Source organism: Ambystoma mexicanum, chromosome 1p (assembly GCF_040938575.1).
Source record: "Ambystoma mexicanum isolate Mex_15411 chromosome 1p, UKY_AmexF1_1, whole genome shotgun sequence".
Lineage (NCBI taxonomy): Eukaryota > Metazoa > Chordata > Amphibia > Caudata > Ambystomatidae > Ambystoma > Ambystoma mexicanum.
This window is the reverse complement of record NC_090921.1, coordinates 177,561,791-177,587,010: the sequence shown is the minus strand read 5'-3', so window position 1 is coordinate 177,587,010 and position 25,220 is coordinate 177,561,791. Positions and strand designations below refer to the sequence as shown.

Below are 25,220 nucleotides of genomic sequence, written 5' to 3'. Positions count from 1 at the left end.
TATGTTATGTTATGTTATAGGATATTTATACTGCGCATTATCACCACCAGAGTGGTCTCCTGTTATCTCAACATGACCCTGCCAGGTTCATCATTCAATGTAGACAAAGATAGATGATAGGTGAAATAAAGACGCCTACAATAGTTCTGTTCTGAGCCTTACTTGTTTTGTGGTCTGTGTGTTTAAATTGTAGGTGTATATTGGATGATGCAAGTATGTACAGTACAAACTACATCATATGCATATAACAAAGGGTTCCTGTCTGCCCAACATGGCAGATGGTGGCATCACACCACCTAATAAAGATAATTTAGGGCACTGAAAGGGGGGCAAGCCCCATTGGGAAGGGACTAGGTAACAGATGGGGCACTGGGCAACACTGCAGCCTGTCTTCTGTTGAGCCTCACAGGTTGTGCCAAGTGGCAGGGACACTATAGTTGCACCAACATCCCCAGTAAGCTTGAAATTCACAGCAAGCTCCCAGTTTTACATTCCCGGTAAGTTCCCAGTTTGACTTTCCCTGCCAACTTGTCATTCCCAGTAAGCATCTAGTTTAACATTCCAGTTAGCTCTCAATTTGACATTCCTGGTTACCTTGACATTTCCATTTACCTCTTGGGTTGGCATCTCCAGTATGGTCTTAGTATGCCATAACTAGCAGGTTCTTATCTTGACCTTCCCAGTGAGCTTCACATCCTCAATATGACTCCAATTTGACATTCCCAGTAAGCTCACAGGTTGACATTTTTAATGGCCTTGAAAGCTGCAAAGTCTACCAATTTGACATTTCCCGAAAGCTTGTCATTGCCAGTAAGCAGACTGGAGGGATATTCTGCATTTATTTAGCAGACTAAATGGATCTAACCATGCTACTCCCTTGATCCAGAGATAAGATTCATTACAATTGACAACAGTTGATTGAAATAGTAGACAGCTGTGGACAAGGAGGTATCAATATGTTGGTTTTCTTTAAAAACATTAGATTCCCAAAAAATGAATTTGCGAATAACGTTTGACTCATACAGCGGATATGGCCAAATTCTTTAAGTCGAGTAGGGACGTGCAGGCACCCCCAAACTGTAAAGTTTTGTAAATATTAATAAAAAAATAAAAGTAATTAAAACAAAAAATGAAAATTGCGGCCTACTTCCCATTCATTTTCTCATGCCCTGCCGCACAGCCCAAACCGCTGGACGGAATTGAAACAGGTCCTAAACAACTTGGGCACGAAGCGTTGCCTTGATGCCTTTTTGTGGTTTGGGGTAATTCATCCAGTAGTTTTTTAAATATTTGATGGAGAATGGGGTGCTCCCTTCTCCAAAACAGATAGCTATACCTCGGTTGAATTGCAGAGAAGCTGAGTGTTTATAAATGAAACAGCCGCCATCTTTGTTTCTGCTTGATGAGGGAGATAGCTACGGTTATAGGCGAGGGAATCGGAAACTTAAAGCAGGATGAAGGCCATTCGTAGGTCATAAAACATGAAAATTCCATCAGTCTAGAGGTGGGGGAGTTAAGATGACACCAAGTGAAATTTGGGAGTTGGAGGGAGTTTAGGGACTGAGTTTACAACACAAAGCTTTTCTGTAGTCTCGGCTATGAACAGAATGGCCATGAATAACATATATTTGAAAGCAAACTGTGTCACGGAAACAGCATGTGTTGTGAAGGAAATGGAAGAGGGAAGGTGAAGAGGCCATCAGGGGAGTGGGGGGACCTGGTATAGTGGTTGGGACCACTTGGTGAGGGCTTGGAAGAGCAGGAAAGCATTTCCAAGGGTATCTGTAGTTCTGTACCCACAGCTATAGAAAAAAGGGTTTTGGAATATTTTTACAGCTACAGTAATGTCCGGGTGAAAAATGACTGCCCATGGCCTAGTGGCCCGATAGGAATCTAGAACTCCCATCCATGCAGTAACCAGGACTGACCCTGCTTAGCTTCAAAGTGAGGAAGCAGCCAGCCCCCTGAGATCATGTTGCCTAATAAATTAACCCGATTTACAAGACCACTTCGAGCCACATGGCCTGAGGGGGCAGGGTCCTTCCTTGCTTTGAAGCAAAGCAGGGTCGTCCCAGTTACTGCACGAATGGGAGACAGTCCACAGTCCTGGATGCTGGGTGTTTTCTTAGTTTTTAATATCTCATAATACACTTAGAAAACACACAACATGCGCATTCTTTTTTTAAAACCGTGCTACTGTCCGTCCTTGCAAGTATTGCACTCTAAAGGTCAGGGTGCCATGTGGCCCTCATGAAAAGAGTGGGTATATCTGGCTATAGAGCTGCAAATACATGGAGAATTGCAAACCCAGAGGCAAACTAGAATAACCTTTTGTTACAGAATGTTATGGTGGGTTTAAAAAGAAAACCTTCACCTGAAATGTGAAAGTATTTGAGGCCAGTCACACATTCCACAAACCTTTTTTGTCCAGGAAATTGTCTTTCTTTAAGAGTGCAGTGCTACTCTAGACACAGCTTAATCAACACTGATGATCCCTAATAAGGGTGAAACCAGGTATGTAGCTGTCCTGGCAGCCCTGCAAATGTCTGTCTTGGGTTGATTAAGCTATGTATAAAGTAGCACTACCCTCTTAGAGAAAGACAAAGACAATTTCTTGGAGAAAAGGGTCTGCGTTTGAGCTAATTTGCATAGCCACAATGACTTGCTGTTGTGGCTCAGAACTGGAGGTGAACTTCCTGTGATGGCCACTAGGTGGCACTGTGGAATGTGTGACTGGGCTCAAATGGACATTCATACTATATACGATGACACCATACGAGCCAACACAGACATGGCCATTGTAAATCTATCAAAGCATATTCTGGCTGAAAACCAGAATCAACTGCTGACCTTAGGGCTCAACTTTTGCCCTTCTCCCCATTACGACTATCCTCAAGCAAGAATAGATTTGGACACATTTATTGGAAAAATCAAACTTGTAAAATTGTTTACTGTGAATCCACCCAAAGAAAAACAGAGTGTCATACAAGAGGAAAAGACAGTAATAACAAAGAAGAAGATCTAAATATGTTATCCACTCTTATGTTCTTACAAGATGGGGGTGAAGTTACCTCTGACTCAACTGTTATCAATCTGGAGGATCTTGAAATTTACATGGAATGGCACAAAAAAAGTAAACTAAAAATAAAATCTAAGTTCAATCCACCTATGATGACAGGCAGCAATATAGAGACGTTCCAAAATTTGGTCATCGAAGATCTTAAGAAAATAAGACTGAGAGAGGTAACAAAATGTAAGTCTAACATGACGAATGCACACAATAAAGCCCTCAAGGAACCGAGTCTCTTACCTGATTGCATCATTAATGAATCTGACAAGGGCCGGAATATTGTATTGATGGATAGAGCACAGTACATTAAAGAAGCTAACAGACAATTGAACGACAACACCTGTTATGGAAAACTACCTGGAATTCCCATTACAGACTTGGAATTGAAAGTACAAGAATGTATAGATGAATGGACAGAGAAGGGGATGTAAGAGGACCAAGAAATCAAGTTTCTCTCATGCACCACCATCCCGACCATATACTTTCTTCCTAAAGTCCACAAATGTAGCAAGAGACCTCCAGGAAGGCCAATAGTAACACTAACAGGATCGTTGTTGGAAAATATGTCCAAGTATATTGATAAGACATTATTTCCTTTTGTACTGTCCCTACCATCCTATTTAAGAGATACAAAGGACTTTTTATTGAAAATCAATGAGTTACCATGTGAACCAGACTATATCTTGGCCACTATAGACGTGGTATCACTGTATACTTCTATAAGACACAATCAAGGTTTAAGAGCCTGTGCCCATTACCTGAACACTAGGTCACTTAACTATACCATACGTTCAGAGATGATTCTGGAAATGATCCGCCTATGCCTCACAAATAACATCTTTTTATTCGATCAAAAGTACTATAGGCAGAAACAGGGGACAGCGATGGGCACTACATTTGCCCCCTCATACGCTAATTTAACCATGGGATATTGGGAAAAGTATGAGGCTTTCAAAAAGAACATGAAAGGTTCACCGAAAAGGTGGTTATGTGGCACTGCTACATCAATGACCTTTTCATTATCTGGAAAGGGACATCAGATGAATTGAGGGACTATGTCAAACAGTTAAATATGAACAATTTCAACCTACAGTTCACAGAGACACAGTCCTAAAAAGTTGTTTTCCTTGATCTAACTGTGTTTATTGAAGATCTAAAAGTCAAGAGTGAACTCTTCAGAAAACCAACAGGAGTCAATATGCCATTACATGCAAACAGTGCAAATTGTAAGAACTTGGTTTGGAGTATTCCCTATGGAGAATTTATTTGATTGAGAAGAAACTGTACGAAGATCGAAACATATGACTAGGAAAGTAAGGTCACTGACTGTGGATTCAGCAAGCAGAATTATCCCAAAAGAATAATTGAACGGGCTTACTTGAAGGCACGGCAGCGAGACAGGATGTCATTATTATTCGATCTACATGAGGAAAATTAGTTAACAAGAAGAAAAGAGATGGTACGGCTGGTACTAACTTATGGACAAACAACCAAGACAGTAAAGAATATTATCAAAAGATACAGGCATTTACTTATTACAGATACAGACCTACAGGGCACACTCGGATCTCATCCTAATTTCTCCTTTCGGAAATGTAAATCGATAAAAGACACACTTGTGAGTAGCTACATGGCACCAGAACCCAGAAAGAATATATCTATGTGGCTTACACAAAGAAATGAGGGTTTCTTCAAATGCTCAAAGTGCAAGATCTGCAAATATGCGGACAATGGGAAGTACATAGGAAGCACTAAATGCAGATTGAAAATAAGGATTTTGCAACAAATCAGGGCTATAAAGAATAGAGACCACACGTATCCAATAGCCAAGCATTTCTGGGAAAAACATGAAGGAAAGCTATGTGACTTCTCGTTTTTTGGACTCAAACAAATAAACATTGGTCTGAGAGGAGGAAACAGAGAAAAATTGTTAAGACAGCATGAAACTCGGTGTATCATAGACTTCGAGAGTAAGAGCCCTTCAGGACATAATATTGACGAAGAACTTTACACCTTATTGGGAGAATGATTACGAGTTGTGCCTGCTTGGGGAATTAAATGACAGTCATGAGAGAGACTCAGATACCCTACTCATCGAGTATCAAAGATTTTCATAGTCTAACCAACCAAGTGGGGTGTATATATATATATGTACAATATGATTTTATTGTGCATGATTTCCACCCATGAAATTAACTTTGTTATTCTGGACTTTCAGATTTTTAATACAATAGTCGGGTGTGATGAACATGAGAATATGTGAACCTCCACAGTATATGACTGTTTTCAATTATTCTTTCCAGCTGTGTCGAATGCAACAGCATACGATTTTAATACCTTCCTTCAATCGGTGAGATTGAAGGTAGTTTTTTAAAGACCATGGTCTATGGCGACTATTTCTGAACCTGTGTAGATTTGGCCATATATGTTAGGCAAAGAGGCAAATGACGCATGCGCTTACACTTAGTCTAGTTCACCTAGTGTTTCCATAAAGTGGTTTCTATTAATTGAACATATGGGGTTATAATCTGACAGGTCCGTAATGGTACTGTGCTTAAGCACCTCATGAGACCTGACTTAATTAATCAGCTTTAACCATGAGTTGACCACTTGGGCATATACTCTATGGATAGTTGGCGGATATAGTGTTGGGTTAATTTCAATATAATTAGTTTTATTATAGAGTGGTTTATTGAAACAAGTACAAATAATGGCCCACATGGGATCTACTACATAAACACTACTATATATCAGTTTGGTATTGATGCTCCGATAGAATAGCACTAGCCTGAAACTATATTATGCATAGAAAATACTGCTAAGACTCACCTTTATTCTGTGGAAATAGAAGACATGCCCCAGAATTGACGTTACCTTATGGGAATTTTATGCACTATGAACTTTATAATTACCAGTGTAAGGTAATGTACATTCAAAACGAAATGAAATGATTGGATTTATTATGGCATGAGAGGCACTTGCTACTTAATGCTGGCATCTCTTAAACAGAATATGATGCATGCAGTATCGGGCAACATTCGTTATTATTCCATCTATCACATCATACAGTATACCTCGTTTGCCGACTTCTATTAAATGGGTGAAATACGAGAACTTGACCGTAATTATTGCCACCATATGTCAAAAACTCATGTACTGAACAAGTATAAGACCGTGGGAACCTATGGAGAACTATTATCAGTGTCACCACTAGTGTTGAAAAGCTCCATTATGGCAGCAGCAATGTATTTGAAAAAAGAGAGAATGTTGTAGTCCTCTTTTTATGCCTATGAATGCAAAAAATCACAGAGTTGAAATAGGTGCCTAGACCAGGGGGAAACCATGTGATCAAGCTACAGGAAGTAGCAAAACGCGTCATCCCGTTGATGGCCTCCCGTGAATAGCTGCAAACCCACAATTTGAAATTATTTTTCTAAATAAAAGATTACTTTTTAACTATGGAGCAGTTGGTTTGAAACTTCATTTAAGGAAACCCTACATCTGAATCTATATATATATATATATATATATATATATATATATATATATATATACATATATATATATATATATATATATATATATATATATATATTTTATATATATATAATATGCCCAGAAATATGGTTTAAAGATCTATGTTTCCAGTGCTCTCTGGGAGTGCTGAGAGACCGTTTGTTTTCCTTCTGCTGAATTGAATTGTGGTATTGGCAGTCTCCTATTCATGATGGGGGGAATAATGCCACAATTGTACACATTTCTGCCTAACATAGTTCTATAAGTATTTATATGTTTGAATGACACTATGGTATCTGCACTTTTCAAGTTATCTTTATAAAGAAGAGTATTGTTGAAAGCTTGACATGGGGGTGTGGAGGGGAAATGGTGAGAGGGCAAGTAAGTCATGAGTATTTGCCCAGGATGCGCCAAGAGAGGTTGCAATCCTGACACTGGTGCAGTTATTTTCCCCTGGACAGCGTAACCTTTTTACAGAGGACAGACTGAACCCCATGTTTTTTTTTAGGTTGGCAAGCCTGCTCAAGTGTTTGGCGGTGCCCATTGTTATCACAGGAGTAGTAGTACAAAACATCTGAAAATCCAGAAGTTTCACACACATGCACCGAATTTGTTAGTAGGAAATGGCAGGTTATTAGATGAAAAGTTATTTATTTAGGCCTAATCCGCTTTTTATAAGGTTGATCAATTCTTGGCAGGTGCCTGCTATTGTCATTACTGCTGACTGATTCTCATTGTCTGCTGGTGTTGGTCGATCCAATTGTTGGTGTGAACACGATGCAAGACACAACATGGCCCTGGGCCATGCACCCTCTTAGCACACAAGCCCCCCCACAATCCGCTACAGGCGAAACATGTGTTGCCTTGATTAACAGTGAACCAACCAGCTTTTCGGCTGACCCACAAAAATGCACCAATTTATTTAAAAAATAAACAAATTATGAAGTTATTTACTACAACAACTTTTAATTACTTTTGGAGTCCCAAGCGTCTGCAGAGGCAGAAGCATTGCAAACACAAGCGTTTGCCGTTCAGAGCAACGTGACACTTATACATACATTTACACTCGCCTACTCGTACATTCAACACTCAAAAATCAAACATTAGAAAGTAATGTTTTGTCAGTTTATTTGGCAATGTGTCTCCAACACAAAGTCTGCTCTCTCATTCAGACATTGAAGACAAGGCTAGTAAGTCAAACGCATGTGCTTGCCCAGGCCTACAGGTCCATTGCCAAAACATCACGCACACCCATAATAATAAACACACTTGGAATCACAAAAAGCACGCACACAAAACACCTCCCCCACCGTACACAGACACCAATATTCTGGTCTAGAACATCAAAGATGCACCTCCTCACAAAATAATCTCTTATGAGAAGTTACAGTTTCGCAGCATATCAAAACTCACGCCGAATCCTTGTTAGCTAATGACAAGGACTCCTCAAAGCCATCCCCAGTACTCACGTACACCCCACCCAAACACAATATTATGAAACCAAATTGGATGTGCAAATGTGCAATTGTGAAACACATACACGTGAGAGGTGGTCAGTGCAACAAAAAATCCAACAAAACATCCCAAGAACGCTACACCACTAATGCATAACACAATGGAAATAAACCTAAATAAAATAACACTCGGAATAAACTTGGATTTGCAATGTCACTGATGCATGATACTACTCATGGCCTATAAAAAAAGAGCAGGGATATTAATTTAAATTTTTGACATAAAGCAATGTTAAGCGAGGGCAATAAAATCTTATAAACATTCAACATGGTACCCAAACATGTAAAAATGTGAGACTTGAAAAAAACCGAGAAGCAGGACAGATGAGAAAAAGAGAAGCATCACAAAAACACAGAAGAGGTTACATAAGAATCATTATCACCATGGTTCCAATACGTTTTTATAAAAATGCACTACGCGCAGTATTTAAATTACTCCCATACTGTCAGGGGTGGCCCTTTGCACCATGGACGGCAAAACAAACATTTGGCGCCCCCACCTCCATCAAGTGCGCACCTGGCACAGTTTTCAATAGGCACTGATGCTTTGTATCAGCTCCCTACTGTTATTAAATCAGCTCTGCTCCCAAGTGAGCAGCGCATTTAATTTCAATAGAGCGCATGGTGCGCATTCTCCCACCATGCCAGCTCAGGGGGAGCCCTTGAACGACTCCCCAGAGCTAGCATGGTGGGGGGCTAATGGTAGGGCACCCCGGGCGGTCTCCCGGTGGCCCACCCCTAAGGCCAGCCCTGCATATTACTAAATAACTACACTATTAATAAACAGTTTTAGTAAAATCAACTTTACAACAGCTTTACTTCCTAAGTAACAGCAGGAACTAAAGTTACTAACATACATTTACATGATTACAAAAATAAACAAATATTCTAATTAGTAGGTGTAACAATAAATAAAATATTACCATACATAACATCAATATATGTGTACAAAAAGCAAGTCATCGGAACTTCTCCAGCCCACAATTACAAAAGAAGAAAATGAGACGCTGGTAACACCTTCAAAAGAGAACAAAGGAGAGAACCAAACTACCGTTGCCCTCAAGTTAACTTTCACAGACATACGAGTTGCATTTTGTGGTACATTAAGCCACTGAGAATGTGTGAATGCATTTAGAATGTGGCAAACTACACCAGAAATACATTTTTAACTAGTAATGCCTTGTACATAGTTTACATAACCCCATTGAAAAAGCAGCCGCAATCACCAGCCTGGAAACAGACATTTAAAAGAAACATCATAGCCACAAGATACAGCATGTCACAATAAGTGAGACATTTCACTACTTACCAAACTTCACCTGTGACAAAAAATGAAAAAAGTGCAAAACATGAAGAACTACTGTGTTAGTAGGAAACATTACCTGTGCTGCTTAAAAAACAATACCTATGTTACTTCTCTATGGTTACAAAAACCTAACCAAGCAATTGACACTTTGAAACACCATTTCCAGTGAGTGTTCCTTTTTTACAAAACTCAAAATAATATTAAAAAAGACTATATACCTAATTAAAAACAAAACAATGAAAAACATTTACAAGTAAGCTGTGTCAATAACTTCTACATATATTGTCCCAGAACCACATTTATGTGTGTCTCGAGTGCATATAGCTCTAACAAAATGTCAGTCCTTGTGGTTATTATGAGACAAAGTGCTGCAGTAGAGACCACATTCTGCACGCACTGTGAATCTAGTAACTCAAAACAAAGAAAATGTGTTCAATTCAAAGTAGTTTGTGAAACAAACCATACTCAATGCTATGGATCACCCTCTGTGGTCCGCAGCGTCGTTCTTAGATACAGAGAAGCTGATGGACCATTCTACAACCAGAGTGGAACCAAACACGGGACAGAACTGTCTGGAAGACAACTGCTCAGGGGCGTTGAGTCAATGAACTTCCCAGGACTCGGCCTGCAAAGCCAATAATATACGACAATAAACTGGTCAAATTTCTTTCACCTTTTGAGAGCCTGCCTCTTGCATTGGAAATTGTGGCATTTCGATTTGGTTGACTGCTTGCTGTCAGTCCGGTTAGCAGCTGAGCTAAACCTAAATAGGAAAAGATACATTTAAACCTCACTTATCTGATAACGCACACACTTCCACTCGTGCAGAGAGAGTACTCAATTCATGCTCTTCATGTGGGCAAGCAACCACCACATGCTATAGGTTGGGGTGACCAAGAGGGTTGTGCCTCAGCTTAACACGAGTGTCTGTCCATAAAGAGGCTTGGCTTAGGCCACCATTTTGATGTGTTTTCCATTACAAAAGCAGCCATTCACTGTGCCACATTCTTGAAATCTGACCTATTGCCATTGGTCATAACCCAGTCTCACCCAAGCCATCCGTAGTGGCCACTGACCATGGCCTTTAGTCATGGCAGGTCTGGTAGCTACCAATAGCTGTGCAGAACCGATTAGCCAGCCATTTACCACTTTGAACGTGACATGGCTCTTGGCAATGCCCTGAGCACTCCATTGGCAATAGCAGAACCACAGGCAACCGTTAGCCCTACAGGCCTGGTCTGTGGGTACAAGCACAGTTTGTGTGATCATGTTCAATTAGTGATTATGCCCTTTGGGTCCCCGACACCCTACGAAGTTAGAGAGGGGGACAGAGAGATGGAATATGGACAAAACTGCAAAATAAAGCATTTTGTTGCAGGAGGAGCATTCAAGGTAGCTCTAGTTTGTACCGTTGGGGATTGACACCTTGTAAGTGGGTCAAGCTTGTGGAGCAAGTGAGTTGTCTGTGTTTTTTTATGTTGTCAGTTTGGCCCTTTGAAGTATTGCCTCCCAAGCGCACAGATTCCCTTAGGTACAGAATGTTTGACCAGTTATAGGTGTACATGGCGGGGTGATTGTGAAAGTGTCTGTTAGTTGAGTATGTTTTATGGGGCTATCAGCTAGAGTGGAGATTATTTTTGTGGTCTAAGGCTCAAAATGAGTTTGGGGCACCATTCCAGTGTGAGGTTGTTCATGTGTCAGTAGTCATTGTAGTGGGTGTAGTGCCTGCAGTCGTGCTGGTTATTGTTGATAGGATGGTATGTGTGTTTACTGTGTGTGGCATGGAGTCTGTGTTTGTCCTGGATGCAGTTGGGTTTTGAGTGAGTGGGTCAGAATTCCCTTGGCCAAGGTCACTTGCGAGTAGAAGTTGATCTGAACAATATAGGTTGGAGTTATGTGTTTTAGTTGGTAGTTGTGCTTTTGAGTTCTCTTTGTGTTTGTGTTGAAATATGTCATCTCTGTGTTTGAGAACATATACTGCAGAGTACTTCCAGTCTGAGCCATACATCCATAAATAACTTAACTTAAAATGATACTTGGCAGCAAGGAAATGTACAGCTGCCGACCTGGTGTTCCCTGTGCGGTGACAGAACTCTGCACTGTTGGTGGTGAAGGATTGGAGTGCTACAAGAAGAGATTTGATTGTTGGGGAGATTTTAAATGTATCTTTTCCTATTAAGGGTTAGCTCAGCTGCCTACCTGACTGGCAGCAAGCAGTCAACCAAATCGATATTCCACAATTTCCAATGTAAGAGGCAGGTCCTCAAAAGTTAAAAGAAGTTTGACCAGTTGAAAACTGTGTGTTCTTGGCATTGCAGGCAGGGTCCTGGGAAGATCAGTGACTCAACACCCCTGAGCAGTTCTCTTCCTGACAGTTCTATCCGGTGTTTGGTTCCACTCTGGTTGTAGGGTGACCCTTCAGGTTCTCTGTATCTCTAAGAACGACGGTGTGGAACGCAGAGGGTGAACCATAGCATTGGGTATTGTTTTACAAACTACTTTGAATTGAAAAGATGATTTTGTTTGTTGAAATGCAAGATGTTATATTTATTGAAAGGGAGAATGCTACATTGTTAATAGAATACGAAACTTGTATTGATTAACTTATATTATGTGATGTAAGGCACCAACCGCGAACACGGCTGCTTCGTAGTGTCCGAAGTGAAAGAGGGAGGAGAGGGGAGGGATTGGGAAGAGGATTACTGGGCCTTCGGGGATATACGGGAGAAGGCAAGTAACAAGAAAGGTGGTTGGGGCAATTGCAAAGCAGCTGCTAGAATAACATTACATTACAAGACAAGCATTGGCAATGGCAACAGTTTTGGCTTTTGTGTAGGCATGGAAAAGAAGCTAACTAGGAAGTGTCCTAGTGTTATAAACTGCCCAATGGTGGTAGCAAGTGCGAGTATCCGGGCATCTCATAGCAGCGCCGGTAAAAAGGCCTAATACTTATACACAAGCAAAAACTGTTGGATTTGCCAATGCTCGTTCTTAATATGACTTCACCGAAGGACAGGCATAGTGCTTAGAAATCGAGTGGCTGAAGGCAGTCCTGGTTAAGACATTTTTATTAAACAAGTAGCAGGTTTACAGCTTCAGTAGAGTCATTATCTATCACAAGACTGCTTTGAAAAAGCACTGGCAGGCTCTTTGAGTACTAAGTTGGATGGTAAGGCTTGGATAAGGCGAGCTCAAACAGTTCCCATGTGAATGTGTTTTTGGCGGGTATGGATAGGAACTGGGCGGGAATGGCTATAGGGATTAGCATGGCCATGGGCAGTCAATGGGTTGGCAAATAACCAAAACAACACCTTCAAGCTGTGTGTTCCTCTTCATATACCGTTTCCGCCGAGCTGCACTCTAATGCAATCGTTTTGGCTTATAGGTAAGCCCAAACTAAAAAAAAGTGTGATAAGTGTGTCAGAATGTGGAGCAGGAACAACCATTAGATCAATGCTTTGTTGTAATCTCTGCAACACGCGTATTCACTCACTGGTCTATTTGTCCGGCTTATCTATAAATTATAATGTGCTGATGTGCATTCTACTTGTGTGCTGGTTTTCTCCCATGTCCCAAAAAAGCACTGTGTGTTTTGAACTTGCAACTGTTATGATATGTTGTGGCCATGTGACAGGGCATTGTTCAGTATAGAAAGCAGGTGTGGGAGGACTGCCAAAGAGAGCAGCAGTAAGGAGGGGAAGTTTAACATTCTGATTAGGAATCGTTGCTCACAGAAGCTGGATTTCATGTACTGTTCACTGGGACGTCGCTGGGCGTGGCAAATAACCCTGACACTGTCATGGAGCTTCACATCATCATGTCATCGAGTGTAAGACATCCCAATATCAGTATGTGCGAGCCATCATCATCAGTGGGAGTGAGTGGGAGGTAATGCACAGAGCATCATTAACACCTATCACAGGTACAAAGGTGGTACTTTTAATGATCTGTAAAAGATGTAAAGGCTTATGGGGCACACTGCTTTTTTTCTACCTTTGGTTTGCTTCATGCTTGCAGGGCATGCCTTCGCTTTTGCTGTAACGTGTTATCATGTAGAATGTTTTATTCTGACTTTTCTTGGGGCTGGTTTCTGTTGGGTCTCGTTTCAGTAGTCTTGCATCCCGCCCTCATTCGCCACAGGGGCCTCACATTTCCCATGTTTCCTCAGTTCATGCTGTGCCACAATGCAGCTGTGAAGGCACATGCGGCTGGGAACGCTTCCAGCAGAGAAGAAGGAAAGCAACTCTAGCCGACAGTTAAGTTGATCAAAATGTGTGCAGCGAAACAAACCACAAACTACTTCAGAATTCTCGCATAACATCAGGTGATGCAATCATTACAAAAACAGATCAACCGCCCGGATCCCACTTCATCATACTCTATACAGTAAAGCATGAGTGACATCAATACTAAAAATTCATAAGTAGGAGGACCCTGACACATACTGTAGCAAATGTAACCCTCAGAATGTTTTCATTTATTTAAATATCAAAAAATAGACGAAACAAGAATACTATTAACCTCTAGACAAGCTAGACATTCACAATACATGACACACTGGGGAATACATTTCACGTCCTGAAGGCTGGAGCAAAAAAGAAAATGAGTGACTGAGCTTGTTACAGTGAGGCATATTGTATAACAATGACTTTTAAGGTGGCAGTGAAAGATAAAGAAATGGCTGGCTCCTTCCAAAATAGAAGCTTCTAGGATTGTCCACAGCTGGCTCGCTTAATTATTTAATGACAGCTTCCGACTTTTGGATATGGTGGGAGTGCGCGGTCAGGGTCAGAGGCAAAAAAAGATGTGGGAGTTGCACATCACATCTAGTATTTAAACTTTTACCCCATATTTGTAGATGAGGGCCAACATGTTTCACACCAAAGGCATTTTTCTTCAGGACCACAGAATGTATCTGTTTTTTTCAACAAATGTGGCATGTCTTGGTTATTGGTTGCAGCTGTGAGCCTGCACCAGGAGCTGTCCCTGCACCTGCTCTGAGGGGTTGTCCGTTACCCGACAATCATCTTGTTTAGAAATAGAATAATACATCAATGTTTTTTTCCATAAAAAACTCAAGTGAGATGGAGGGGGAGGGTTATGTCTGAGAACTGTGCATTCTTCAACAAGAACATTGGTCTAATTTGCTTCTCCTCTAAAATAAAGTTTAAGCGCTAGGGCACAGTTGGTGACAAGATGGAATCTATGGTTTTGCAGCAGGCAGTAAGACCAGCGGGTAAGATGGCTCTGGAGTTGCTCTCTTCTATCAATAGCTTCATACCAAATTGCTACCGTTTCTAAGCACTGTAATAATATAGCAATAATCACCGATTCTGGGGCTAAATTGGGTGATAACAGCCAAGGGCCCAAGTTAAAAAAGACGCCAGGCCTTTACTACATGGTTAAGCAAACAGATTGAATGATTACTTATATAAGCACAAAGAGGCAATAGCTATTTTTTTTTTAAAACATGCCTGCATATAAGTCATTTACAGTTGCCATGGAGACGGAAGGCAACCCTCCGCTGTAAGCCCCTCTTCCATTTCCAAGGCCGATGAGGAAGTCAGTTGCGGCGGTGACTATAGAGAGCCATAGGAAGGGAGGTTGTGGCACATGCAGAGGGAGGGGAGGACGCAGGGGTGGCAACGGGAGGCAGGAGGCTAAGGAAGATAGGCCGTCTTGGGCTGGCAGCTGAGTCGGTGAATCCAGCAAGCTGCTTGCTCCAAACCCAAGCTTGGATCATGAGATTCATCCTGAGTTTGGATCAACCTGACGCCTGCACAGGGTACAGATAGGTGTTAGTATTACCCAATAAAATCATGTTAAATAAAGTAATTGCAGAGTAAGATCATGGCTGATACTAATGCCCTACGGTACTATAACAAATAGGAATAGTCAGTAGCAGACCAGATCAAACTGGTGGTGCTTCTCGGTTATCAACATTGTTATTGTTACTGGTAACTTATAATGCGCTTATCGGAAGAACCGGGCAGAGATTGCATGTGGGCGCAGATGATAAAACATCGGAAGGCTAAGGTTGAATAGTACATCGATAAATAATTCTTGAAAACGATAGGTTTTTCATTTTTTTCTGAACAATGTTAGGGAGGTGATCTCCACGAAAGTCGGCTGGTAGGGAGTTTCAAGCTTGTCGGCCAGAGATGGGAAAAACATCTATCGCACTGGCGAACAAACTTAAATGCGGGAATCATCGACAGATTTTGATTTGCAGACCAAGAGTGCGCTTTGGTTGGTAAATTGAAACCTTTGCTGAACGATAGTGGGTGGCTAGGCCATGAAGGCACTTAAAAACCAAACATAGAGTCTTAAAAAGCACGCTCTGCTGAACTGGGACCCAGTGCAAACTTCTACAAAACTTTGTAATTGAAGCAGTTTTGGGGAGGGCAAATAGTAGCTTAATGGCTGAATTATGGGTCACATAAAGGCGTTGTACTTGGTTCTTTGGAATACCCATAAGGTGTAACAGCAGGCCGACCCTCACATGAAATGATATGATATGATAGGCTATTTATAACGCGCTTAATACCCAGAGATTTCTAAGCGCGGACCCGGGGATCGAACCTGTGGTGCTCCATGTTGTCTTGCTTCGAAGGCGAGCACATTGCCCATGAGCTATCCTCCCAAGACAATCCAGAAATCAATCCAGAAGAGGTTTTAGCAATCTCAGTTGGAATTATATTGATTTAAGAATCTCACCAACTTGAAGGTTACTATTCAGATTTGCCTGCCAACCACAACCAAGGTTTTTCACTTTGGAGGCAAAAACCGTTCGACCGTCAAAGATTACCGGGCAGGAGACAGATGGATACAGATCTGCAAGTTGCTTATTTGAGTCATAAACAATTAACTCTGTGTATCCCTGATTTGATCCAGGTAAAAAAAAACAGAAATAAAACTAAAGTTTAAATGAAGTCTGCTTAAGCATATTTTACAAATATGCAGTGTATAACGGTTGGGGATGATAGGCGTTTTTTACAAATATGCTGTGTATAACGGGTGGGGATGATAGGCTTCTTTGTTTACATGTTGTCCTTATGTTGTGTCAACTTCCTGTTTGTAACTAGAGCACATATTCACAATTTCACGTAGACTCTGTAGTTACAGACAGCGACATGGTGGGCAATGGTCTTGCGCCCTGACAGGGGTTCCAGTTGAGCTTCCGAGGTGATTTCTCCTCACACGAGGACATGACACCCCTGAGGGCGGTGTTAGTGGACGAGTCTGGTGGAAAAGAAAAGTGCAGGGTAGTGTGTGGAGAGTAGAGAGAGACTGGGTGAGGGATAAAAGAGAGGACATCTTTTCGGTGTAACGGGTTGTTCTCTTCAGGCCGATTCGTAGATCCTGGCTAAGGCCCTGGTTCCTGGGAAGCCCCTATCCTAGGGGATGCGAGCAGTACACCACGACCCTCGGGGGACTTAGCACGTCTCATGACGCCATCGGAGCACTGGGGTTAAGCCAGCCTCTCCAACGGGCCGTTCTGCATCGGTGTGCACCGTGTGTTTAGCGGTCCGTTCCGTTTCCTTATCTACCTGAAAGGGCTGACGCCCAGCCGGTTAGTTCTAAAGCCCGCTGAGAGGCGGGGGAGGTGCCAACTGCTTCTGCCTCCCTCGCTGGCCTGAGCGTCCCACGCATGCTGGTTAGCCCGGATGGGGGTAATGGGAATGGCGTTATACCCCTTACAAGGAAAGGTAAGCAGATATTTAAATTTTCCGGGGCCGGGATAGTGTTGTCGTTACCTTTACTTGTGTCGGAGCGTGGCTTACGCTCCCATGATTATCGTGTGACTTATATTTCAGCCAGCCGTGGATCAATTAGCCCAATGGTTGATAGTATTCCCTCTTGGAGTTTGTTTTCCCACCTCCAGTAGACCCTGGGTTATACCTTGCCAGGTCTGCACCCCCCTGTTGACGTGCAATCCCACCGTGTGATGCTGCTAGAATCCCCCTAACTTTGGGATCCCACATGTTTCTAGGTACAAGGCTTTTGGGTGTTATATCTTCTTAGTTGATACTCGACTGTATCGTGAGTCAACTGTGTTAGGTGCCCGATCAGTTAAATTGCATGTGTGAATGTTTTCTCGTTTAGACCCTCCCGGCACCAGAGGGAGTTTTTTTATCGTTCTGTCTGTGTGGGAGTGTGGCGGACTGCAGTTGCCACTAGGAATAAAGGGGGAGTTTGTTTCCACTTCAAGAGTGAATCATTCCACGGGTCCAGACCAGGGATCTGCGCTACTCTTGGAACAGTATTGGAAAGGTATGAACCACTAACCCACTTTATTTCCTTACGGCATCTGTTAACAGGGCCCAGCTGAACTTGTAAGGGAGCGGCACCATATTGGTATATGTTTTTGCTCTGCTCTACATTTATTGTCTATGATGATGAAGCACTGTAAGCATTAGGAGGTTTCTTATGTCAGAATTACTTCTGTAGGATGTATAATTAATTCCGGTAAGGCTTGCAGTCCGGCATATGTGATGCTATCAGCTAGTGGTCCGCATTGATGCTATTTATGGTTAGTTTTTGAATGGATGCCTAGGACAAGAATACCACCCGATTACTGTTGATGGACTTATGCAAATACATGTATTGGATGATTTATTAACTGATGTCGAATATATAAACGTCTGTTCATGCTCTAAACTCCCGTGTGGTGCCATTATTTCATGCAGATAGTGGCTCTGCCATAGCAACCCACAACTGGCGAGACCCAGTTCGAACAGATCTAGCACCCTTGTTAGAGCTCCTTGTCCCATCTGGTGTCCCCTGACTCTGGTATTCGCACTAGTGTGCGCTAAGGGTTGTGCATATATAATTTCTCCTTATCCTCACAGGTTGCTACTCAAGGTGCTGTGCAAGTTATATATATGGCACATGTGAAACACCCCTTACACTCTGTCTTGGAGTGATTTAATTAGAGCTTGTTCGCCAACATCCAATGTTTAATTTTACATGCACAGGCTAAGGCTCGATCTATGGCATCCGTAGGTTTTTTTAATCTGACTTAGTTTTGAGTGTCATCAGCATATGAGTGATAACTCAGGTTGAATTGAGTAAAAATATTGAGGAGAGGTCAAATGTAGACATTAAACAAAAGTGGGGAGGGCGAGGATCCCTGTGGCAGCAGTCAACATCTGACTAAAAGTGAATCTGAAAGAAAAGGTCCCATCTTTACCTGCTGAGAAAGGTCAGATAAAAGGAGGCAAGCAATGTCAATGAATCCTCAAAAAAATCATGCAACCATGGCTAATCTTGAGATAAGGATTTCAAAGTCGACAGTATTGAAAGCAGCCGACAGGTCAAGCATGACCAGCTGCTGATGTCCCCTTCATCGGCAGTCAATAGAATATCATGCCAAACGGTCACCAACACTGTTTCGGTACCATGCCTGGTCTAAAACTAGATTGGTAAGTGTCAAGGATACCATGAGCATCCACCAACGTTTGTAATTCGACCGTAACAATTTTTTCCAAATTCTTTGGAGCCTAAGCATTCCGGAAACTGGTCCATAGTTAGAACAACCTTGTGCTCCAGTTAAACCTTTTTTTAACAATGGAGAAAGGTAAGACATTTTAAGTTCAAGTGCAATACACCCTTGTGTCAGAGAGGCATTAAGAAAGGAAATAATGAACTCACACAATAATGGTGCATGTTGTCTGGCAAGATAAGCAGGGATGGGATCGTAATTGAAATTGTTGGGTTTCAATCTAGAGGTGAGTTTCAGAACTTCTTTGGGAGTATATGTCTATTGTGGGATTACAATGTAAGTGAAAAACACTGCAAGTGGAGATATATGTGAGTTTATGGTGCTGCAGAAGGCAGGTCATCAGCTAATCAGATGGGTCGAGTGGGCCCTATCAGTCCTAAACATATGTGGGCAGACAACCCCAGGGTAATGTTAAGGTGAGAGACTGCGTTTAAGTCATGCCCTGATTCCCGAGGGATAGTGAATCGTTTTTGAGAAACGTTGCTATATTTTGCCAGCGGTGTCACGGTAGCAAAAAAAATGACATTTGTGCCTAAAAGTGTACTTAAAAAACGTAAATACTTTTGATAAATGTTAACACGCGGGCCCATCATTAACAAAGGATATTTTTTTCTATCCCCACTTAATGGCTATGGCGCCATTAACCTAAAAGGTAACAAAGGTAAAAGGTAAAAAGGCCCTGTAAACCCCACCAGAATTAGAAACTTTGTCCTGAGGGTTGCACAAAGTAGAGGCATTCGCCCGCCTAGTTATCTTACGAGCTCGCTTTACAAATCATGATCACGATTGATCAGATATTTAAAGGTTTCATTGGTATTTAAATGCAAACAACATCGGATGTTAACGCTTGCAGGGGCACTGCAGGGGGCACTGTCTCCTCATGCTGGTTGCTGCATAAGAGAAAGCAGGTGCACAACCCTTTACACATTTGCCAGCTGCACGATTTTCAAGAAACTGCATAATTTGTGCATCCTGCAGTCCATGATACTCATTATATGACAATCGATGAAAACCACTGGGCCCGTCCAGTCTACCGAAATCTTAGCCTACATTTCAGTCCACTATAACGTGGTTCCAACTTTGCACCCGCTTTCTCAGTATTACCTGCCCCTGTGTGATTTCCTAGTAAACATATCTACAGTGTTAGGGGCCTCTCATTCATCCTTGGATACATTCTCTAAAACATCCTTTATAGGAGCATTGAAAAGAGCATGCTCTCTTGCATGGGGGAGCTGCTCTACTAACAGTGCCACCAAAACATCCCCTGGAGCTGAAAGGCACAAAGTCTCCTCACTGTACACGTTCTCATCAATTAACAACAATAAGGACTCCAGAATTACCCTTTTTGATTATCTCTAAACGAGTTGTGAAATCTATTATGGCGCCATTCACAGGATAGTCCCAATAAAGTTGAACATGCAAACCAGTGAATGGAAACATAGCTCCTCACTCCAAACTGTACCCGCCAAGTAACTGTTGATCATGCCTCATGGTACAATCCGAGAATTCTACAGGACACTCATTAAACCTGCTGTTATATGTTACAGTGCGCTTGCCATGACCCACATGGAATATACATATTTCTGCAGGTGCACAAACCGAGAATTCTACAGCACACGCATTAAACCTGATGTTATATGGTACAGGGCGCTTGCCATGACCCACATGGAATATACATATCTGTGCAGGTGCATTAACCCCATGAGCAGTATCTATTAAAATCAATCATGACTCCGATAGTTTGGCCTGGGGTCCTGTTGGACACGCAGCTGTCAGTAGCACAGGCACGGCGTTGCCACAGGGACGACACTGCTCTTTCCCGTGCCTACGGTCACTTTAGCGTCGCTTTGGCTGGGTTCCACACTGTCACGTGTAACGTTGTCACGGCCGGCACCCTTAGCTATGGTCGCGACAACTTTAGCGCAGGCTGGGGTAGGCCCCGTTGCCATGGGCGACGCGCGCGGACTTACCTCAGGCTGCGGCCTGGACAGGCCTTCCTCCAGCGCCTGCGACAGGCACAGGCTGCGACCCCAGGACGAGGCGGCCAGCAGCAGGCTGAGCGAGGCCAAGAAGAGCGCGGCCCCGGACACCACCAGCAGCAGCACCGGCTGCAGGCCGGGCCGCGGCGTTGCCGCCGTCGTCCTCCTCCCCGGCAGCGGTAGCGGCATTGCTAGCCTCCTTTCCCTAAGCCATCGCAGTTCTCTGACGAGTTTGGACAGAGGGCGCAGGCCAGCTGTGCACAGAGCCTGTACCGCCGCCTCTCTGTGCAGCATACACAACGTCCGCGGCTCTCCGGGGAGCGCGCCGGCGAGCCCCCTGAGCCCGAAGGCAGAAGCCGGCTGCGGGGGGCGCGCCGGCGAGCCCCCTGCGCACTGAGGGGGCACGCACGGGCCCTGGGAACCGACTGGCTGGCGGGCCTCTGGCGTACAAGAGCACCGGCCACAGAAAACAAGCTGCAGGCAGCGCGAGCAGGAAGGAAGAAGGCAAAACGCACAAGACAACACAACTATCCAACAATAGCCGTACATCTGATTTTTTTTTCTTTCTGGGGCCTGTGCCAAAAAAGAGAGAGAAATGAAAAACGTAATGACAGGAAACAGGCAGTGTGTGTGAGAGAGAGAGGCAAGGAAAGCCAAATGTTTGGAAACGAATGCTTGTATCAGATAACCTAAATCAATTTTTCTGCTGTATCATTAAAACGCCGATAGGGAAGGGAGGGGGGAGTGTTTACTTTTTTCAAAGCAGAGCAAGCGTGCGCATGCTTTGTACCCTGAAACTAGAGAAAAACAGGTTCGCGTCTCCTAAAACCTTGATGTATTTTTTCTTATGACCAGTGATCTTTTTTTCTTAATAAATTATAGTTCTGCTGACACACTCTCAGCAAGTTCAACGTTAGTCATTTTAGGGTTTTTATGGGCAAGCGAATGACGAGACAGTACTAGTTCTTTCATTCCCTTCCAGCAGTTTATTAGCTGCTTCAATGGCTCAGTGATCTAACGTCTGATGGAGGAGCCTGCGTGTAACCTGCATGCATCATGTTTGAATCGCTTTAAGTCCAAAGCAGGCGCTGAAGATTCCGATATCGATACAAGGAGTACCATCAAGTTTGGTTTAACAATGATTTTATATGATAAGTCATTTATAGTTCGCCTGTACACAAATGTTTGGTGCAACAAGACAAAGAAGGGGAAGACAAAGGGGAACAAAACAAACGATCTTACTATGCCTTGTGTCATTCAGATCGTGCAAGGGGAAGGGAGCAGACAAGTGTCAAGGGGAGGGAAAAGGAAAGCGCAAAGGAAAGTTCAAGTAAGTGCCGCCGGGGTGGCCGGTTCTATAAGTGCAGGAGGCAGGGGACTGTAGGGTTGCGGATACAGTTCCTAGTGTGCAATAGACCCGGAGTCAGTGCATGGGGCTACTGGTCGTGAGGGAGCCTGATCCCCATGAGGTTCAGAGGGAGGCCAGGTAACCAGTTAATACAGCAGACAACATCAGCAGGGGAGGGAGAGAGCGAGAAAGCAGAAGCGAAAAGGAAGGGCTTGAGTTACTGCCAGAACCTGAGGTGGTCCTGCTTAAGTTTGAGAGAGGCACAGAGGCTGTTCCAGAGGGAGGCACTAACCGAGGAGGGAGATCTATCCCCCACTCTCTGCCTGGTATGCGTCTGACCCTCTGCGAGTTGGAGGTGGATGAGCGAGGGCTTGAGAAGGAAAGTGCTTATGAAGAGAGATTTGGATGTGGTGTGGTGCCCGGCCCCAGAACGCCTTGTGGACAATGCAGAGTGTCTTGAACTTGAACCCTGCAGCCACCGGTAGCCAGTGGATAGATTTCCGGGCTGGAGAGATATGATCCCTGGGCTTGAGGCTAAGGACATGTCTCGCAGTCCTGTTCTGGATTAGTTGTAGAGCGCGAAGAGTAGAGGCAGGCAGATTTAGAAAGAGGCTGTTGCAGTAGTCCAGCTTAGAGAGAACTAGGGCTCTGGAGACAGTGAACTTCTGGGGGAAAGTGAGAAAAGGAAGAATGCCTCTGAGAAGGTGTAGCTGGTAGTAGTACTTCCTAGAGACGTCTTGTGATGTGAGGAGAGAAGGAGAGGGTGGAATCGAAGATTACGCCAAGGTTTTTTGCCTCCCAGGAAGGTGCAGGTAAACGGCCCAATGAGCACGGCCAGAGTGAAAGAGGGAAAGTGGGAGAAGGGGTCCCAATGAGAAGGATCTCAGTCTTACTGGCATTCAGGGAGAGATCGTTAGAGGCACACCATTCCTGAATCGCGGATAGACACTATGGAAAGAGCGAGAGAGGAGAGGAGGCAGGGGGGAACCTGAAGGAGAGCTGTCACCCGCATAGCACTGAAAGTTAGGAGAGAAGGTAGAGATGAGATGGGCCAGAGATGCCAAGTAAAGATTGAAGAGCCAGGGTGAGAGGTTCGAGCCCTGAGGAACACCACATGTGGAGAGAGAGGTGGTGGAGAGAATGGACCCCAGTTGGACCTGGGAGGGTTGATCGGAGAGGAAGCAGGGATGTAATTTCACCAAAATGCCACGGGTAGCGGAAGTGACATCACATGACCCATGACCTCTGATGACATCACATGAAGTGATGTCATTTGACCCCACCCCGTACTGACATCATGGGAAGTGATGGAACACAATCTTTCGCCCCGTGACAAAACAGGAAGTGGCATCACATAGTATTGTTTCTGATTACACTACAAACATATGATTACAATATCACTGTAAAGTGATATACATTTCATACAAGAATGGATCACCATTTGTATCGTTAATATCAGTGCGTATAGGCCCATATTACCAAACCACTGTGAATGCAAGCAGATGTCCAAGGCCAAGCGATAATGATGTGTTATTATGTAGCACTTACTCTTAAGCGCTTCATATAGAAGAAATATACATACAATATCACACAACCTGTGTTGGTACTCATTCTTCAACCTCAGCAGGATGAAAGGCTGAGTTGACCTTTCTGGGAGTTGAACCTGCAGATCACACACATATTGCAGCAGCCAGCGCTCAACCCACTGTGCTATTTTACCAGCTATATCTATCAGAAATCCTGCCACTCCAGAAACAAAGAGCCACATGCTGCTGGCCACAGCCCATGAACCTCAATAAAACAAGATTTTTTAGGAGCAGCAAGGGAGACCACAGGGGTGGCAAAGGAGGCCTCAGGAGTCGCAATTGTGCCCCCTGGTAGCCCCTAAATGATACCCATGAGAGGAAGGAGGACAACGAGGCTCGGCCCTGATCGGTGGTGCCCAGATTGTCACAGAGATGATTGATCAAGATGGTGTGGTTGACCTTGTCGAAAGCAAAGGAAAGATCAAGAAGGATGAGAACAGAAGGATGGCTAAAGTCGAGATTTTAGAGCTGGTCTTCGCAGGTGTTCAGGAGAGCAGTTTCCATGTTTCTGGCTGCTCTACAGCCAGACTGATGGTCATGGAGACAACCCACAGATTCTGTATGGAGAGTTAGCTGGGAGATGGCCAGCTTTTCCAGGAGTTTGCCCAGGAAACGAGTGATATAGATCGGGCGGTAGTTTGCCGGAGAGGAAGGATCGGCAGAAGGCCTCTTCAGGAGGGGGAGCACAAGGGAGTGCTTTAGGTGTAGGGGAAAGTTCCAGTGGCAAAAGAGTGATGGCAGAAATCAGCAAAGGCTGAAGCAAGGGTGTCAATGTGGTCCTTGATGGTTCTAGAGGTGCATAGTTTCATAGATCAGACTTGTCTAGAAACATCATCAGGAGTGAACACGAGGAAAGAGGGGAAAGGAGGTAGAGAGGGAGAGGCAGACGGGAGGGCCAGAGAGAGGGAGAGGAAGAGGAGAGAAAGGATAGGATGTACAGTGTTTCAGTGGTGAAGTGAGAAGCCAGTGCCGTGCAGAGGCCTAGGAAGGAACAGGAAAGGTGGAGACTGTAGCAGGATTGTCCAGTTCTTTGAAGATTTTGAAGATTTCAGCCGTGTTGTTAGAGGCTGCAGAGACGCAGGCTTAGATCTAGGCTCTCTTCGTAAACAGGACAGAGAGTCTGTATTGCCTTTGGAGCAGGCGGCAGGCCAGTTTATCAGAGGATGTGTCTGATGCCCTCCACTTCCTCTCGGCAACCCTGCACTTGCGTTTATGAGTGGCAAGGTCAGATTCATACCAAGAGTTGACCTTGGAGGTGGGCTTCAAATGGATCCTCATGACAGGGACAAGGACATCAAGAGTGTTAGTGATAGAAAGATGCAGTTCAGAGAGGGCTGTGTCAGAGTATGAGTCAGTGAGTCAGCCACAGGCTTAGGAGGAGGTGAGAAAGTAGTGA

The 25,220-nt window shown here is 43.6% G+C and overlaps 1 protein-coding gene across 4 annotated transcripts in view; it reads right to left on the bottom strand.

The window, feature by feature from the left end:
* The window catches only part of TNFSF12 (TNF superfamily member 12), a 503,302-nt gene extending 481,844 nt beyond the window's left edge, over positions 1–21,458 (bottom strand). Inside the window, exon 1 of one of the 4 annotated variants that reach the window (XM_069646220.1) lies at positions 20,882–21,458. In XM_069646220.1, coding sequence (XP_069502321.1) covers positions 20,882–21,439 — 558 coding nt within the window. In that variant the 5' untranslated portion in view covers positions 21,440–21,458. The remainder of the gene's footprint in view (positions 1–20,881) is intronic. The other 3 variants (XM_069646221.1, XM_069646227.1, XM_069646222.1) reach the window with 3 other exon arrangements.
* Positions 21,459–25,220: the final 3,762 nt, after the last annotated feature.